Raw genomic sequence first — 20,297 nt, forward strand, 5'->3', positions numbered from 1 at the left:
TTTTAAAATAATACCTTTATACACACTTAAACAGAATCAATTTTGAAAAAAAAAAAATGACAATATAAATAAAATACAGGTAATGAACAATTATTATATAATATAACTCCATATGCGCTATGTTTGTATGGCCAAATCAGAGGATACAATTCATATAAAATATATTTACAAATAATTAAGTACATTTTTTGTTGTTGTTTATACAATAGAATATAGGTTTCCAATGTAATTAGGGGAAGTGCCGTGTCCGCACTAAATAATGTAAATTTGTTTATTTTATTATTATCATTATTTGTATGGGAGCTGTCTATATTGTTTTCAAAATCGAAGGAGCCATAAAGGTTGAAAACCTCTGCAATAGAATATATTCTCAAAGTCTTTCCAGTTGTCATAAAATTACATTAACTGTTCATTTAATAAGAGGTTCTTAATATTATTATAAACATACAAAAATTGACCCAATGATAACTTATTTAACTGATAGAATCATTGATCAGAGTAGAATTATTGTACTGTTAAAAAAAAAAATGAATTGGTAATCTTGACAATAATCAACCGAAGAAATATATTCTATAATATGTATGGGTTATTATATAGCAATTTTAGGCACAATCATGTTGTCCAAATAATAAACAGTGATTAGATTATTATTTTTAAACTTAACTACAAATACAAATAATATATTATTTTGAAACCAAATAAGGCTACAAAAGAAAATCTTATTTAGTTTGGTGATTAAAAGTGTACCTATATAGTATATCACATCTTATAATAATTATAACTAAAAGACTTAAACATCTTAACCAAACAATTTCATACAACATTAATGTATTTAAAAATATACTCGAATACTTTAAACATGCAGAGTTAAATAAAATATGATTAAATATTTTAACATTCAAACATGTTAACAATAAACTAAACACAATGTTTCTAAAAAGTTATTAAAAGTATAAGATCGAATATTAAAAACAATTGTATGATATAATCGTAGTGATTGTAATATCATAGGCATAAAATTATTTATTTTTTAACTTCTAGTGTTTATTAGACAGTTGTTCGTAGCAATTAGACTGAACATATTATATTATTTAAGTAAAATGTACAGTATCCTTAATCAGGGATCAAAAAATAATATGACAAAGATTTGCTTATAATTTTACTTTTTAATCGGTACAACTAGATTACTTGTTCAAAAATGACAATTTTTTGCTGTGGAATAGTAAAATTTAAGTATATTTATTAAATACATTTGTATGGCAAAATTAAAATAATTGTTCAAAAAAATGTAAGTATATATTTATTATAAATATTTTCAGACTTTAATACAATGGCATTAAGATTTAGGGGCGAGGGTTGCAAAAAACTTATTTAATACATATAAAACTAAAAAATAAATAAATAATAAAAATTGAACATTTAAAATTAAAATTTGATTATATGAAATTTGTTCTTTTAAAGAAGCTATGGAATATTTAAAAAACTTGTAAGTACTTTCCTTTAAGAATAAATAAAAAAAAAATAATAACTATTTTAGATATAATAACGACCAACTAAACAAAAGTATTTAATGTATTCAATTATGTTAGATTTGATCAATAATTAGACTAAATTTAATTTAATTAAAAAAGATAATTTAAACATAGTATAAAATCTAAAAATAAAATACAAAATATTTTGCAACCCATTTAGGAACCGTTAATAACTATTAGGTATGAAAAAAAGAGTAGATTTTTTGGCATATTTTCTTCTTAAAAACTACTTTTTTTATATTGCATAGACTAGAAAATTTAAGTCTTCAGAAAAATTTTAGTGTTGTATCTTGTATAATAAGAAAGTTGTATGGAGATTAAGTCGAAAAACCTTTGCTTAGTAAAAATGCAAAACAGAATAAATCAACTTAATTTAAATAAATATATATATATAAGGAATACTTACGAATAATTGGTAGATTTATTTAATACCAAAGAAAAGAAATAGCCTTTAGAGAGACTTGTATATAAACATAATATTAATTATTATATTGTACCTACATAAATTATAAATATAGGATATAATATGGCATTTAATGTTGTTCGTGTTTCCGTCTCTTAAGGAATAAAGCTTCATGAAAATCATCTGAGCTTAACTTGTTTCTATCGATATGTAATGTTGAAAATAACTCACCGTCAGTCATTGATTTTGGAAATGTAAATACACATTTACTTTTGTCGGCCATATTAGCTGAAGCACACATCCTATCTTCACTAAACAAAGTTTGATAGGAATGTGCTTTATTTGTATGGACAACGTTGCATTCTTTACATGAAGTTAAATTATCAGCCGATGTACCTTTGTAAAGGGGCTTTAACATAAACTTTGGTACTGTTAAGCTTGCTGACCTCAGTTGACGACCTGATACTGGTGACTTAGTTTCTGGCGTACGATTTATAGATACACCGGATATGAAGAGTGTTGGTGACTTTGGGATACCTGTATCTGATTCTATATCAGCGGATATATCATTATCGGCACTGTCTTCAGAATGACTACTGAACTTTTCAATTCGAATGTTTAGTTCAGGCTTGATAGGTAGTTCATCAGGAGTTTTTGACTCATTCTCTAATGTTTCATCTGATGTATCCAGGGCAGCGGTTTTTCCTATTTTACTTAAACGTTTGGGTAATGTAACGCTAGATGGTTTAGATGAGTTTTGCCAATACAGTTGAGCCAAGATATTGCACAGCTACGGTAAATAAATAATATCAGTAAAATGATCAACAAAAATAATCGTGTTATATATACTTTTTTGTCTGAACTTATAGGAGCGGCAATATTGCTATCATCCAATGATGTGACTGCACGACATTCACCATTGTTGTTAATTTCCATGAGAATGGAAGCAGTTCTTCTAGGCAATACTTGAAAGCCGTGATTCAGTTTTCCACGTTTTCTATCTATTTTATCTTGTCTGTCATCACTGTTCATATGATACACATTAACACAATATCTAAGCAAAGAAATCAAGTTATAAAAAACTTGTTTGGAAAACTAACTGCACACAACAAACAAACCTTCGATTATTTTTGTACAAATCTCTACGTGAGAGTAGATCACCAAAAGACAATGATCGCCTAAGATTTTTATTTTCCATACGACTGTATATGTCTTCACTAAAATCTAAATAATAACTGTTTTTGTGTAAATCACCTACTTTAAACACACCATCATCTAGTTGTATACCACTACATCTAAAAAAATAATTTTAAATCATATAACGTATAATTTTGTAGACAATGATAGAGTTTAATTAACAAACAAATGTATTACTTGGGTAAGATAAGAGGAATATCTGTTTTTAAAATAGTATTCTCAGGAATATTTTTTGTAAGTAAAATTGTTTCATTGTCATTTGTAGAGTTTGATACATTTTTGGATTTAGCCATTGCAATTTCATCTAAAGACATCTGTAAAGCCATTTGCAATTGCTGGTCATCATCATTTGAATCTTCAACAACTTCTAAAAATATAAATAAAAAATGATGAATTGTGTTTTTTCAATAAAACTATAGGTTAAAATTAGTAATCACCTGAATAATTTTTGCTACAACTTGCTTCTTCGATCTCTGACCTAAAAACAAATATTAGTGTTAACAATACTTGTAAATTATAATTAATTATATTAATTAAAAAAAAAAAAAATTATAATGTACTTTTTCTTTAGTTGAGCATCTTTTATCATTTGAAGTCTAGACATTTCAAGTGCAACAATAAGATCCATTGCAAAAGTACCAACAATACTGGTACGCTTTTCCTTTTTTCCTATAAAAAAAAATTAAAATGTAAGTAATAATTAAGAGGATGCCACACGGACATTTCCTATCTCCGTCTTACAAGTGCGTAACATAGCAAATTTACTCTAAGCAGATAATGTTTATCTCTGTTAGTTTAACAATTAGAATGAATCGGCGTATTATGAGAACATTATCTGTGTTTGTATGTTGGTTTTTTACAATTATACAGTTTTTAAGTGAGTTATGAGTATTTGTAATTTACACTATATTTTATACGCATAACTTGCTAAAAAATGGAACCATCGTAAACACCTAAATACAAACACAGATAATGTTCTTACCATCAAGTTTTATAATAGGTCAATTCACTCTAGTTTTTTAACTAACGGAGCTATATGTATATATTATATGCCGAGTGTAAATCTGGTATATTACGCACTTTTAGGACGGAGACAACCAATGTCCGTGTGGCGTCCTCATAAGTAAAAAATAGTTTAACTCAAAATTATTATTATAATTAAACTAAGTAGTAAGTATATTTATTTAACTTACGCTCTTCTAACAAAGTTTTGTGAGTATTTTTGCACCTTAAGCTACAGTATTCATGGAATTTTGATGTTCTAGGATTCCTCACTCTTGCTTTTTTACAGTGCTCCATTTTACACTGGCCAAACACACTCACAGCTAGAGCTCGATCCAATTCAGTTTCCTTGTTTTAATAATTAAAAATAATCAAATGTAATGTAAAACCAAACTTATATTAATTTTAATTTTTTAACCTCTTCTTCATCTGAACAACTTTCAGGCCAATCTAATATAGCAGTAAGGTTACGATGTCTTCCTTTTGAATCTACAATCCACGGATTATCTGGATCAATTTGAATTGAATCTCCAATTGCTTTCTTCAATAAATCCTAAAAATTGTTATGTTTATTTATTAAATCTACGTTTCTGGAATTTTCACACTCACTTTAGCAGTAGCATTTATATGCTTTTGAGACATGGTAGTTGATTTTGGTTTGGTAACATTTGGTGGAATAGAAGGCATGCTTTTTAAAGATATAGATCCATCTGATATGGCATTAATAAATTCATGGCGTTTTCGTCTTAATATACTAGTAGTATTAATAATGGCACTTCTTGGATTACATAAATATTGTCTTAAAACCATTCCTGATAACTTTTCAGTAACTTCCTCAACTTCATTCTAAAACATAAATTATATTCATAACATATAAGGAAATTGAAAATCAGATAATCTTAAATAAAATAAATAATCTATTTTATCAAATTATTAAATTTATATCAAGTTAATTTAAACTTTTAAACCAGTTAATTGATAATAAACATTTTTTTAAATTTTACCTGCATAAACTCTAAAATATTTCTATTATATGCACTATATAGCATATAAAACCCATACACATATGATGCACACAGAACACGTTTCGCTTTCTGCACTTCAACAACTGCATCTTCTACAAATTTTGTACGCTCGTCATCTATAATGAAGTAGAATTTATAGTGATTATTTTATAGAATAGGCTATATAGAATTTAAGAATCTACCTTCAGATATATTTAAGGCAGCTGAAAGAGCTATTCTCCAATTTTTGACAATTTCTACAAACAATTCTTCCATTGTGCGAGTCACTTCATGTTTTTTAAATTTAGTATAATAATGAAGAAATTTACTTAATTCCAAACTTTGCTTATTCTTTTGTTGAGCCTATAGATAATAATTACAGTTAAATATTAAATAATTAGTAAACAGTTTGAAATAGTTTACTTATAGCAAAAATAATAAAATAATTACAAAAAAATAAAAGAATTAAAAATGTATTTCCAATTATACCTTAAGCCCCCTCTAGATACACCCGAGGAAGGTAGTCAACTTTATAGCATCAACACGTCGACTAAAAAATTCCACTCCCTTTAAATACTTTAATCTGCCAGAAACTATCTTTATGATTCTCCTAAACACTGTTTGATGTGTCTCACCAATAAAGCCCGTAATTTCAGTTATACAAAACTTATTATTACTTTAAGAGTTAAGTTTAAGAGATTTGCTTGTATTTTATTATTGTTTTAGATTTTAAAACAAATTTTCTATTTAAATAAAAAAATAAAATCAGAATACAATTTTTGAAATAATACTTTTATATTAGTACTTACTTCTTTTACAAGGAGACCACGTTTTTCATCAGCTTTGCAAACAGCATTCATACGATTGCAACGGAAAAAACCGCCAGTAGCTGAACCATGTTTTTTCCAGCTTTCTTGACATATCCAACAAAATTCAAACTTACACTAAAATAAAAAAAAAAAAAAATCAATGAAATAAATTTTTGCATAGAAATATTTAATTGTAACATGTTGAGACAAATTGAATTTAATTAAAAAATGTATTATTTTTATTGAAAATATGTATACTCCGAGCACGTTAAGAGTTTTAGACGGCAAACTGGTCATGTTCTTAACGTGCATGGAATATAAAGGTTATTTTTTATTAATAATTTATTCAAATCTAAAATATAGTACCTAGAACCCACCTCAAATAAAGATTGAATATTTGGTTTATGTTCAATAAAATGTATATGTGAGGAATAAAGAAATTTACCTTTGAACATTTCATATGATTACAGCCTTCATTCTTCTGTATAGGCGAGTTGCAATTTGGACAGGGTTTTGAGTTTGTGACCAACCACAAACTATTAGCTGCTTCTTCATACTCTGCGGTTGTCTCTCGTATTTTATCTGGTTTAACTTCAGATATTTTAGTCATCCACTGAGACCATTGTTGACAACTGCACGGAGTATGAGCATCTCCCATACATTCCCTATTGAATAATAAATACATAACACAGTACCAACTAATTATTTAAATTAAAAACAAAAGTTTAATTATTCCTAATAGCAGCTTTCAAAACATACCAACAAAAATAATGGCCTCTGCCACAGTCAACTGAACGAGCAATTTTAGAATTAGTTTTTGGTTTTCTACTGATTGGTAGGCGAACAGCAAGTCCACAGTTTGGAACAGGACACCATTTAATGGAACGGTTACTTTCAACAAAAGACTAAAACACATTCAGAGTTAAATGTTATAAATTAAAATAATGATTATATATTTCTATAAATCCTATTTACTTCAATATTAAGATCAAAATATCTCCGAGCCATTTCAGGACTAACAACATTTTCAATAAGTTCAGTTGGAACTAAAATATGGCAGTGTAAAGCTGGGCAACAGATGTTGCTAGAGTCTTTTCTTTTAATTTTATATGTTAAGTATTGTTTCCAACATGAATTACAAAACTTATGTTCACAACACAATTTAATTGAACAATCAGATAATGGCAGTTCATTCAAGCAAATATCACACTGAAAAAATATATAATTATTTTTAAATAATTAAAATATTAACTAACTATTATAGCATTTAAAGGAAATAGGATTCTCAGTAAATTTTAATAAATGCATTACTTTATGGTACACTGAGCTTTGTAAGTCGAGAGTGGGTACCACGTTCAAATAGTTATGTGTTTAAAAAGTAGACAAACATTTTGCAGGGTAACCCCTGTCGTTTATTGTAGACAGTCGTCAGTGTAATATTATTTAATGTACACTTAGGCCCGTTTCACATGGACGCGTATCATACGCGACATATTGTACGCGCGCATTTTCATTTACATTGGTCAAATTCATACGCGCCACTCCGACAATGGCGCGTTTCCCTCGCCGGTTTGGCGCGTATGAACTTAATCAATGTAAAATGAAAACGCGCGCATACGATACGCATCTATGTGAAACGGGCCTTAATATAGGCGGAAAATAGTTTAGTAATTTAGATATTAATATAGTACCACTCCTCTCCACCCATCTGAACTTTAAATACTTATAAGTTATAACTCATAAACTACTTGCCCTAAATTCGATTTTTATAAATCAAAATACTTAGTAAAATATTCTGCTTTGGAATATGAAATTAAAACTCTATGTTGTCATTCAAAAAAGTAAAAAACTTGAAAAATTATAAGGATAAAAATATTTAAAAATATAATTTTTTAATAAAAATGTAGTTATTTTAACAACTTGAAACTATGAAAAAAGTAGACTGTATATAGTCACTCTGTATACAAATAGGTTATTTTTTAGAGAGAAAGTTCATAAAAAGATTAGTATTTTTTAAAACAGTTAAAAAAAAAATATTAAAATGTAATGAAAATTGCCCAAGTTAGTGCTTATTATTATTTTGAATTTCTAAGAATAATACCTATTTATGTTACCTATGTATACGGCATTAGCCAAATACGATTTGTATGTTAATTATTACAATCACGCTGATTTTTCAGCTAAAATTAAAAATATATATTTTTTGAACTGTTTTAAAAAAAAAAAGGTTAGCAAAATGATTTGCCTAAAAAATTTTTTTGAATTTTTGAAAAAAAACAAATTGAATATTATGCTGTTCAATCAGAATTACCATAATTATTATTGTAAAAAAAACGGCATTTAAATATATTGATTTTCCACGGAGATACAAAGGGTGATACAGGACTTCTGGGACATACTGTATATTTATCAATAGGAGCTCCGTATACCAGATACAAGCTTAGCTCAGTTAGTATACGTACCAGATCTTAATATTATTATTGTATTATAATTGAATTATGCTGAAATAAAATAAATAAGCAAGTTCCTATAAAACCCACTCCAAACATCACAGATCAGGGGGATTTTCTCCCTTTATAAAATCTGTATCACTCTTTTTAAATTGACCCATTTTTATAATAATTCAAATATTAATTTATTAGGATGATAACAAAAATATTTACGAATATACTCAATAATTTTAGTTACAAAATTGACACTATCAAGGCACAGACTACCATCATTAAATGGCACACACCAGTGTCGGACTGTCATCTCCTTCATTGGAGGATGTCAAATTGAAATGTAAAATTAATCAAAAATAATTTTTTTTTTTATTGATAGGAATTGTAAATTTAATGTGGGAATTTCTATAGCAACGGTTTAAAGTACAGTCGTTACCATCTATAACGATGCCAGTTATTATGACATATAGGGTATAATGATGTTAATTTCAAGGCCCCGGCAAATTCTGTTTATTTATATTATGTACAAAATCAAATTTGGTTATAACGAAATATTTTTTACGGTCCCCTGACCGTCGTTATAGACGATACTGACTATATTTATCTGATTATTAAAAATACACATTATGTGTTTATAATAAAATATAATGATAATAAATAATGATTAAATAATTAATAACCTGTAACTAATTTTACTATACTCTGTTCCATCTAAGACTGAACCACTTGGCTGACCAAAACACGTTTTTTCCACGCATTCTCACCACAATCCGGTCATCGGTTTGAGTTTTAACACGGATTCCCGACAGCGATAACTGTCCACCAATCACAGAACGCATTGCCATCGCATGGGGGGGGGGGGGGGTCGGGCACTGTTCAGTGGCTCAGTCTGTGTGCGCGGAAGCGGTTCACTCTTAGATGGAACAGAGTTTAGTCATTAAATTTCAATTCATATAACATACAATAGTTTGATCATTAACATTAAGTTGAGCTTCTTCATTTAAATTTGTCTGTTGTAATAACCCATTCAAATAAAATTTTTTTGTTGACTGCACAGACATGGGTACCTGTACTCCAGCAATTTGACAACATTTGTCTGGGTCACGAACCCATCGTTCAAGTAAAATCTCTCTAGACCATTCTAAAACATTAAAGAAATATTTAAGTAAGGCAGATATGATGTTTTCAGTAAGAGATAATGATAATTTTACCATTATTCCTAAGCAAAGCTTCAGCAGTAAATAATGGCAAATTCAACATATCAGCAGTTTCTACCAATAACTGATCTTTTGCTTCTTGTAAGTCTTGTGTGCGCAACCCAGCATATGTTTCCTCCTCTCCAAAATCATAATCATCCACAACAGTGAAAATATCTTTCAGGTCTTCACCCTTATTAAAAAAAATATATACAGACTTTAATATAAAATTACTTTTGTTTTATATTATAGGGTTTTTTGATACTACCTTAAATATTTTAATAATCTATTGTTACAAGAACACTTACAAAAACCATTCGAGACTCTAATTTACGAGCTAAGGTCTCGTTTCCATTTTTCACAGCCAAATCACAAGCAGTCTCTTTTTGGTTATTAGTCTTGAAAATTGGGGCTCCTCCGTGTGAAAGCATCAAATCAACACAGTACTGTAAACCTGAAGCCGCTGCAAGATGAAGTGCAGTGTTTCCATCCTATTAAAATAACAATTAATTTTAATATGTTTTGAGATTATTATATTTATTTTTTGTTAAATTACATTATTTTGAACACTCAGTCGTATTTTCTCTCTCCTTCCATCTGATAATTCTACTCCTTGCCAGTTTAATAGTATTGTTACACAGGCAGCACGGCGTTCTTGTGCAGAGTAAGGGCTTTGTGGAGAAAGAGAACAAACTGCATGAAGTGCTGTTTCATTAGAGTTATTTTTTTTATTTGGATTTCCATTATGTTCATTTAAGAAAGCCCTATAATTAATTTATAAATATTTATTATTAAATAAACAATAATTAAATGAATACAGCAATAATTTACCTAAGTAAGTGTTTCATTCCATGTTTTGCTGCATAATATAAAAGAGTATTATTATTATGACTATCTCCATAGCTCCAATTGGGATCTAGAGCTTTAAGTTCCGGAGAGTTTGAATACAACTACAAAATCAAAATAATTTAAAATGTTACAGGTATACTGGTATTTATAAGTATTTTGTTTATTAAAATGTTTAATATTTACCCGCATAGCAGCGTATTCATCCCCTCGCTGTAGATGTTTTTTGAATTTGGTAGATGTACCACCCATTTTGATTTTTTTATAGAATATACCATATCTATCTGCTTTCAATCATCCATGCGGTTTTTTTTTTAATACTAAATTTGTTATTATTCTCATTTTTAATGGCAATACTAAAATTATAAAACCATTATTAATTTTATATTTTTATTACTTAAGTACAATATTTAAAAACATTGGCCAATAACTAATAATATTATTGAATAAGTTTACTTTATTTATTCAGTAATACTGTTTATTATTATAACGCAATTGTGAATCATGTAAGAGAATAACAATGTTGATAACCTATTTTGATAATTCATATGTGTTTATGTAAATAATAATAATTTATAGCATTTAGAATAATAGTATGCTGTTAACAGTAGTGTAACTATATTATCTAATTAGTAATTAGTCTATTCATTTAAACTCAACATAATTATTATACAAATACAGTATAATATGATAAAAATAAATTGCTTGTTTTATTTTAGACAAAATTATTATAAAATATATAAAGAAAATATAAAAGGTAAGAAGTAATTGAATACTGAAATACACAAGTCAGGACAGGATAGTGTAATTTTACTGTATTCGATTTGAATGCAATGATTGCACTCGATAAAATTGATTCTGAGCGGACGAGGGAATCATTTTTATTTAATTTTATTCGTTTCTATGGTGATAAACAAAGTGTTATAAGAACAGCTAAAGAACGATTTATATAAATATAAAATAGGTAATTTATATAATTAATAATTATAATTTATAATTAGGAAATATCATAAAAATAAAATAAATAGCTCAAATTTCAAGTTTTTACGAATGTTTTTAACCGAATTACAACAAAAATACTCACAAATGTCTATAAATAGCTCAAAAAAGGCTAAAATTTTGCGAACTTTAAACAGTAAGGAACAAAATCCAAAATACAACAAAAAGTCTCTTGTCATTTTTCATTTGAAGCAATATTTCTGGTAGTAAACGTCGTCCGTAACTATTTAATATTATAAAATCGTGAAATCGTCAGGTTTTTCTCCTTTAACCGCTTTTATTTCGAGTACTGTTTCGAAAATCGAAAAATGACCTCTCTAAAGTACCAGCTTAAGAACATTATCTTTCAGAAACGATGCTACACTTGATACTTTTGAGCAAGTTTAGGGGAAGAAAAAGTATTTACAGAATAAAAAAGAAATAAACATCATTGTAAAACCAATACATTCCTCGCTTTGCTCAGAATCTAAAATGTCATAGATGCTGTATGAACAATATTATTGTATAATATACTAAATTCCACATAATCTTCAGATTAGGTAATATACAAAAATAAAGAATAAAATGTAACTAAACAAAGATCATGTTTTTTAAATGTATAATCTCATTATAATATTATTTTAAATAAAAAAAATATATATATATTTAATTCTTATAAGGAACTACAAACAAAAACATTTTAACGATCAAAAATTACAAATTCTCATGACATTCCACCTTTTTACCATACATTTAACCATATTAACTATTGACTCAGATTGTAAGTATTCTTTTATAAATAAAAAAAATATTTATACACCGGGTTACTAACTAATACATTTTCAAAATATACATAATAAATATATATATTCTCTGAAAAATTCCATAAATTAGAATTTATATTATGTTAACATAAAAAAACCGTAAGTTTAGTATATAAAAGGATTAATCTATTCAAATACCTATTGTTATCTTTCATTGTTACAAATTATAAGTTTCTCATGTAACGTGTTTCAACCTAACAAACAAGCTATAAAATAACTCTATATGTATCAGAAAAAATATGAATATTGAGCATACAAGTAATATTGTTTAGAAAAATATATTATATTAATGAAGCGTATAAAAGGAAAGTACAATAAAAAACAATGCTTGACATTGCAATTTCTATTAGTTCCTAAATATCCATTATGATTTGGTAGGTGTACAGTATACTATATAACATCTGTGGTTTTCATGGTTTAATAAACATTGAATCTAAGGCATACTGAGCAATTTCCTTTTTTAACCTGACTACATTTTAACTATAGATTTTAGTAATCGAGTACTAAGCAATTAGATAGGATCTATTATGATGGACATTAAAGAGGTAAATATTACAAACTATAATTTATATAATTTTATTTAACAAAAATATCAGATACAACATACATAATTATAGTAATTTTTTTTAAAGAAAATCCCATTTTTGACTAATGTCAATTAGCATTAATAAAAATAATTTCAAGCTTACAAATTACTGCTAAAAGAGTATAAAATGATAAATTATGTTTTTATATTTTGTTACAGGTTTTGTTCTTTATTATTTTAATTGTATCAATCGCAAAAAGTTTTGAGGAAAATGATTATAAACCAACACAAAGCATTGAAGACACAGAAGATGAGCCAATTTATAGCAATCATAAATACTTTGATGAAGATTCAATGGGTTCTATACAAAAATGTAATATATTTATAATTACAATAATACTATAATTATTTATATATTAAGATGTTGACTGCGTTCTGACGCTAATAGGCTAATTGGCTTACTAAGGATCGTCCAGCAATGTAGTCGAAGCCATTTGTTGTCAAATATACTTTAAAAAAAAATTGTTTACTATTTTGTACGTGCAGTTGAAAGCTATTAGATCATTGGTTAGTGTGGTTCAATAGATTTTTTTTTAATATATACAGTCAGACTTGGTTAACTCGAAGTTGAAGGGACTTTATGAATTAAGGTTTAGAAATATTATTCTTTATTATTAAATATTAAGTACCATTTTTGAAATTTTCATTGAACTTTAAATTAAAATAGTCTGTGGGAATATGGTGAATTAAATTGTATACATTTACATACATTAAAAAAAATAGGTGGTCATGTAGTAATGTATGCATATAGTAAAATTTAGAAATGTATCCCAAGGATCTGTTCAGTTTGAATATATGAATGTTTAATATTATGTTAGCACACTATTTGTTTTATCTCTCTGGCCCACGCGCAACCTAGTCAAAAAGCATTTATGCAGAATCATTTTTTTTAGGTTTTTAAGTTATCTTAGAGTACAATCACCCATTACAAAAACGATAGAGAATAATATTTTTGAGGGTATTACATACCTATCGATTTGTCTAAATATTGTCTGAAAACAATAGAAACATCATTTAAATTTACAACATTTTTATGTTTATATTGAAAGTCAAATAAGAATCAAATCTAAAATCAATATATCATACCTTCAATAATATTATTCTCTATAATTTTTTGAATAGTTGATTTTACTCCAAGATCACTCAAAAATCATAAAAAAACGATTTTAGGTGAAAGCCTACATTTTTTTTTATCTATGTTGCCCGTGGATCTGAGAGAGAAAACAAATATGGAGCTGACATCCTCTTATTACAAAAATATAGGTATATACCTAAGACTGGGGATGCAATATTTTTTTAAGTCTTAACATTGCATACCTACCGAGTAGAACAAAATAGTTTATACCACCACTTAATAGTATAAAGTATGTACCTACCTACCAACTTATATATGTATAAAATGTGCAACTAAATTTATTAAAATACAACTCAATATAATTAAATCAAAAATATTAAAAATTCAATTTTTTACATACATTAGTGATGTCTTACTCACACAACCCCAATAATTTCCATATACCTAAGCATGTTTTATATAGATTGTACCTACATATTTATAAAAAAAATAATATTGGTGATTACCTAGTGAATGTGTTTTATTATTTTATTAGACGAACCAGGGAGAGTTCAAATTAAAGTCTACAGGGGACCAGACATAATCGAAAACGATGAATCATATGCAGCACACGGATTTTGGGTCAAACAACCATCGGAAGATTATTAGTGAAGACTATTTACTTTGTATATTAATTTTAATGTGAATATAGTATTTATTTAAACATTGCTCTATTATATTTGCATTAATAATGTACACAATCGGTGGAAATGTTCAAAGTAAAGAGCTTGTGATCCAATTACTGAATTACCATACCTAACTAAAATGTTTATGATACAAACATAGCAATTATTAGGTAGTATTTATTTCATTTAATGTGCACATAGGTTACGTATAATACGTTTATATTTAAATACATTTATCTAGCATAATATACTCACAACAAACTCGAAACTGGGAGTTTATATAATGACAAAGTTATTATACTGGACCGAGTAACTAATAATATATTGAAAACTTGACTATGCACTTTCGTACGATGGAAGCGAAAGTATGATATGTGTGTCGTCGAGTTTTTGTCTTCATTTCGCTTGTTTCCATTCCCGCGAAACAACGAGACGACTAGTTTTGCAACATGTTGCTACTCTGAGTACAAACTACCAACCACGGTCTACTGTCTAGTGAATATTATAGTCTGTATACTGAATTCAGACATCACACGTCCAGTTTCCAGTTTCCACTTTCCAGAATCGGTATTCTGAACAACAATTAATTAACAAAATATTAAAATATTATTACCAGAAACCGTAGTAAAACATAATAATAATACACTTTATCAAAACAAAAACAAGACATTGCGCCCGCGCGAAAATCCCCCTGGAACAATAAACACTTCATTGTCGATAGTAATTAAAGTAGTTGCAACCCGTTTTACAATAATATTTTCTATACCTGTTATTATTTATTTATACACATATTCATATGTTAAAATAAAATATATAAACGTAATAATATAATACATTCTGTTATGTCTAAATTATGTCATAGAAATAAATAAAAAATATTATTATATTATTTCTATGGATTTCTAATCTTTTAGTCCGTGATATCTGTTCTGTGATAAATGATAATATTAATAAGATAAGGGATGCTGGACCACAAATAATAAACATTAAACTTATTGAGTACTACAAGTAATAAGTGTAGGTAATAGGTATAGTGTTGAACGTTGTAAAGGAATTACCAAAATAATAAAATTATTAAAATGTAATCTATTCTGTGCACAGATTATGGAGAAGTCATGATATAATTAATTGTTATTAATTTAATCGTGGGAGAAGTAATAATGATAAGTAATAATTAGTCGCTAAGAAGTAAATAATATATTTCCCAACTTTAAACTTTGTTTTTCGACTTTTTTGATTCTTAATCCTAGTCCGTGAAAACGTAGCATAAAAATAATCCGTTAGCATTAGCTTATGCACTTACAGATATTACAAGTGTATTTTTCTGATATGGCGTTGTGCGTAGCGGTAGTTAGCAAAGAGGTAAGCAAATGATAAATGATGCATCACAGATCTTATGCTTTTTTAAATTACACAGTTGATTTCTTTGTTCAAGGTAGGTACTTCTTCTTTGTTCAGCCTATGTTCCATTAGAGAATTTAATGTTTTATTGATCAATTGGATCTCAAAATGTAGAAATTTGCTAGACTAAACCGGTGTGAAAAATAATGCCCCGGGATGTTTGCACCATATAATTTACATGGTTCATTATCCTGGTGCGGGATAATATGGGATAATTTTAAACTGGTTTAGTCTAGCGAATTTCTTCAATATCCATCTTATTCTAGAACAAAATACCTTGGATAGTTTAAAAATTTAGAATAATATAAAACTGGTATCAATAATGAATTTCAAAATATAATCATATCATAGTTAATGAGACTATAGAATATATTTTGTTTCATTTCAGAATGCGCCAAAATATGTAACTTCATTAAACCCAGAAGACGAACTACAAATTCAATATGAAATACATTCATCAATTGACTTTGTGGAAGAAAAATTGAAAACTGGTAAAAAGGACATGCGAGATCTGTATTTAGGACTATTGTACTCTACAGAAGATCATAAAATGTATCCTTTATTTTTTCAAATTTTTTGTCAAAAGAAACAGTTTATCATCCATGTTCATTAAATTTTTTTTTTTTAAATTTAAAGCACTGAAAATAAAATTATTTAAAAAAGATGCCTTTATTCACACAAAAACTTCAAAAACCATTTTTTTTTTATGTGTGATTAATTCAATTTTAATTCTATTCTAATTATACAATCTAAGATGTACTCACATCTAACTTGATTTTTTTTAAAGTAAAACATTGCCAATTGCCATTGACTTGTAAATAGGAGTAGGTATATTATTATTAACCCACCTACTTTCAGGGGAATTGCTTTTTTTTAATTTTAATTTAATATACTATTAACAATTTTAAAAAAGAATAAAAAATATTTTGGTACATTTTCCAGTGTAAAAAAGTTAAATCTTTTTCAAATACTTTCAGGTTTAGTCGTTTAGAGGCTTTTGAACAGACTTAAAAAAAAATAGAAAAATTAACACAGGTCAAAAACTATACTTTTATGCCATAATATTGGCATAAAAATTATTGTTACTATACTAATGTGTAATTAGAATATATTCAGAATCAATTTTTATGTGTCCTCGAGTTCGACAAGATTTGATACACTTATAGATATTTAAAACCCAGAGTGGTAGGTCGATATAATGTTCACGCGCCTAGCAATAACAAACCAGTATCCTAATTTATATATATATATATATATACAAAAAACTATTCTATTTTAATTTTTTCTAAAGAATAAAGTTTATTTTTCAAAATATATAAATGCTAAATTAATTTTTTGTATCTCTCATTTGTCATTGTAAATTTTCTTTAACAATTAATCATTAGATATGGATATGTAACAAATACTAAAGTAAAATTTTTTGTTGTGATAGATTCTAGCAACTTGTTACTAAGAGATAATGAAATACGTTTTGTAAGTTAAGGATATTTTTCTAGACTATTTAATATTTTATTCTATTCAATGACTATAAAATGTTAATGCATTATTTTATTTTATATATGTGATTTTCAGATGTTCCGAAAATTGCATACAGCTTATACCGATTTAATGTGTAATCCGTTTTATATTCCTGGAGATTATATTACATCCGAGTAAGTATTTATAAATATATAATATTACTTAATATATTATTATATAATAATAAATATATAATTCAAGCTTTTTAAAAATATTTTTCACAATAATTTTGAAAAGTGAACCAACATTTTGCGGATCATCTCACCTCTGTACCATTTTTTACTCTAATCAGTTATTCACTTCATCTTCACACATCTTCACTTCAAAAAATTATAAATTATAACCACTTAAAACCAAACACATTAAAATTTGATTTTTATACATCTAACTTCCAAAAAAATATCCTGTTTTGTAAAATTAAATGAAAATGTATGTCATTCTAAAAATTGAGAAACTAAAAAAAAATTACAACTATAAAAGTAATGAAATTATAAAATATATAATTATTTAAAAAAAATTTGTATTGTCATGATTTAAAATATTGTTTTTAACAATATCAAATGAGTATTTACAATTGAAATATTATTTCCGCTTCATATATAGTGTTATGATTTGGTTTTGATTTTTAACTTGTTTTAATGAAACATGTATATTGGAAATTCATACTTAATACACATAATACAAACTAAACAATTTAAAATTTTTTTACAGGAATTTCAACAAAGTTGCCAGAGGTATTTTAACTGGAAATTCATAAGTAGATAATTAATATAATAATTATATAATGAAAATTTTAAGTTGGAGAAAATAAATGATTACAATTTATATTATACGCAACTTTATTTTATTATTTTTTGTGTTTTATAAAGATTAAAGATGTATCTTATAGTTTTTAATATAATTTTATTTAATTTTTTTATGGTCATACTTGCATACATTTCAAAATAAAAATAATTTGAAAATGAAATGATCCTGTTAACTTACTAGTTCCTTTAATTAATTTATTTATAATATCGTCCCCGTTCATGCAAAACACACCAAGTCCAAAAACATGAATCAGCTTTTGCAATTTTTTCAAACTTTAAATGTATACCATATGTAACCAAATTTTTTTTCTTTCTTTTTTTAATTGAGTTTCCCTTAAGGGAAGTAGCTGTTTATGAGTAGTAGTAAATAATATGACACTGTGAAATTTATAGTTCTTATTATTGTTAAAATACAAATTTCTAAGTCGATTTTTTGGACTTAGTGTACTTTGCATGAACGGGTACGATATGTAATATTCTAACAACATAAGACTTTCAAGAAAAAAAAATTAAGTGCATATTATTAAATTCACCAAACTTCCAAAACTTTCGATTTTATTTTAAAACTGAATGTATTCATAATACAATGTGTTTTTTTCTGTGTATGTATACATGATTTATAGACTTGTGGTAGAAAAAGTATGTCATTGATTTTCAACTCCAATATATTTCCTGTATGAAAATGAAGCTAGTTAGTACTTTTGGGAGGTCAAAATGAAAAATTCCTTAAAATATTTCAAATAATTGGGGAAACAAAAAAAAAAAATGACGAAATCAATTTTCTTATTTCTTAGGTATAGTAACTTAAAAACTTAACATTACTTTATATTTTCATCAAATTTTTATACTACCATTTTCCATACAAGAAAATAATATTTTGACTTTTTAAACTATTTATAGATGGGAATTGAAATTTTTATATATTTCTATAAACATTTTCACATAGGAAAAAAGTGTGAAAATTTAATAGAAAATTGAAAGGTTCATCATAGGTAGTTCATATACCAAATTATTAAAAACATTGTAAATACATAGTCAATATTTTTTTTTATAAAGTTTGAAAAGTTTAAAATTTTTTTTTTTAATTCTACATTTCACAAAATCTATAGATATTTTATTTAAATTGTTATTAGGTTTTTTCTATAAATATTGTTAGAAAATTTTTGCTGGGTCAAATAGCTCAAAAATAGATTTCTCATAAGTTATTTTAATTAGAGTTAAAAAACAATTAACATGATAGATTTTTTTATACCCATTTAAACTTTAAAGTTCATATTTTAACAAAATTCATCAGAAACCGACAATGTGCAAATCATTTTGTTGTCGAAAAAATATGTTACCCGCATACATTTTAATTTTCTAGTGTATTTTCTTGTATTTTTATATATCTGTGGATGAATATTATGATTGTGATTGACCAGCATGTTTCTAACCCGCTGGAACCGCTGTTTGGTTCGCTAGGTTGTGATCAATATGATGAATTAAAAAACGACGTCTACCTATCACAAGTAACATAGTTTTGCACTGAATTAAAAAATGACAATTTATAGTTGCTGACGAAGCGTTACAGCAGCGCTGAATTATCGAAGGCACGGTTACACTCTGTATATTAGAAATAAAATTAATTTTGTATATTATTATGTTAAAAATTGTTATTTTATAAAAATGTTCTTATACCTACCCTAAAAATACTATATTGCTATACATATAAAATGTGGGCCACGATGGTGTTTTTCGGCATTTTTAACAGTATACTTAAAATAAATGCGATCAAGATGTAATTCCAACTGACCAATCAGTTGTTATTTGTTTGAGTCCTGGACTTTCGGTATAAGATATAAAAAAAATGCATGCATAATAATAATAATAAAAATGAAACATTGCCCCTTAAAAAAATATGAGCAGTCTTATCATTTAGCATACTTCTTATTCCTTATGGTTTTGGCATTAATCCTTTATCACTATTTCTATATACTAGTTTGTTATCATTAAAACAATTTTGATTTTAAAT

General features: G+C 26.7%; 2 protein-coding genes across 2 annotated transcripts; one reads left to right on the top strand and one right to left on the bottom strand.

Moving 5' to 3' along the window:
• Positions 1-19: 19 nt before the first annotated feature.
• Positions 20-15,210, bottom strand: LOC100161717 (ankyrin repeat and IBR domain-containing protein 1). Its single transcript, XM_001945150.5, has 22 exons — positions 14,817-15,210; positions 10,620-10,789; positions 10,419-10,537; positions 10,144-10,351; positions 9,896-10,078; positions 9,603-9,780; positions 9,354-9,532; positions 6,923-7,156; positions 6,707-6,852; positions 6,393-6,612; positions 5,948-6,082; positions 5,342-5,501; positions 5,139-5,275; positions 4,744-4,980; positions 4,553-4,687; positions 4,326-4,482; positions 3,693-3,801; positions 3,570-3,610; positions 3,310-3,499; positions 3,054-3,230; positions 2,785-2,989; positions 20-2,725 (listed from the first exon to the last, which is right to left on the bottom strand). The coding sequence occupies exons 2-22, from the start codon at positions 10,683-10,685 to the stop codon at positions 2,066-2,068; spliced, it is 3,876 nt and encodes a 1,291-aa protein (XP_001945185.2). The 5' UTR covers positions 10,686-10,789; positions 14,817-15,210; the 3' UTR covers positions 20-2,065.
• A 345-nt stretch (positions 15,211-15,555) lies between these two features.
• LOC100158952 (trafficking protein particle complex subunit 2-like protein-like) lies at positions 15,556-18,307 on the top strand. Its single transcript, NM_001246168.2, is given in 5 exon segments — positions 15,556-15,923; positions 16,351-16,514; positions 17,348-17,435; positions 17,535-17,614; positions 18,192-18,307. Coding segments are annotated over 5 exon segments (447 nt in total). The 5' UTR covers positions 15,556-15,854; the 3' UTR covers positions 18,238-18,307.
• Positions 18,308-20,297: the final 1,990 nt, after the last annotated feature.

Source organism: Acyrthosiphon pisum, chromosome A1 (assembly GCF_005508785.2).
Source record: "Acyrthosiphon pisum isolate AL4f chromosome A1, pea_aphid_22Mar2018_4r6ur, whole genome shotgun sequence".
NCBI lineage: Eukaryota > Metazoa > Arthropoda > Insecta > Hemiptera > Aphididae > Acyrthosiphon > Acyrthosiphon pisum.

What these genes read in the sequence shown, in the direction of transcription:
- LOC100161717 (XM_001945150.5), bottom strand. Translation starts at nt 10,685, where the DNA reads ATGGGTGGTACATCTACCAAATTCAAAAAACATCTACAGCGAGGGGAT. An exon ending in ATATAAATGCTACTGCTAAA is followed by an intron (nt 4,688 to 4,743) that starts GTGAGTGTGAAA and finishes AACAATTTTTAG; the next exon opens with GATTTATTGAAGAAAGCAAT. An exon ending in GTTGTTCAGATGAAGAAGAG is followed by an intron (nt 4,483 to 4,552) that starts GTTAAAAAATTA and finishes TATTAAAACAAG; the next exon opens with GAAACTGAATTGGATCGAGC.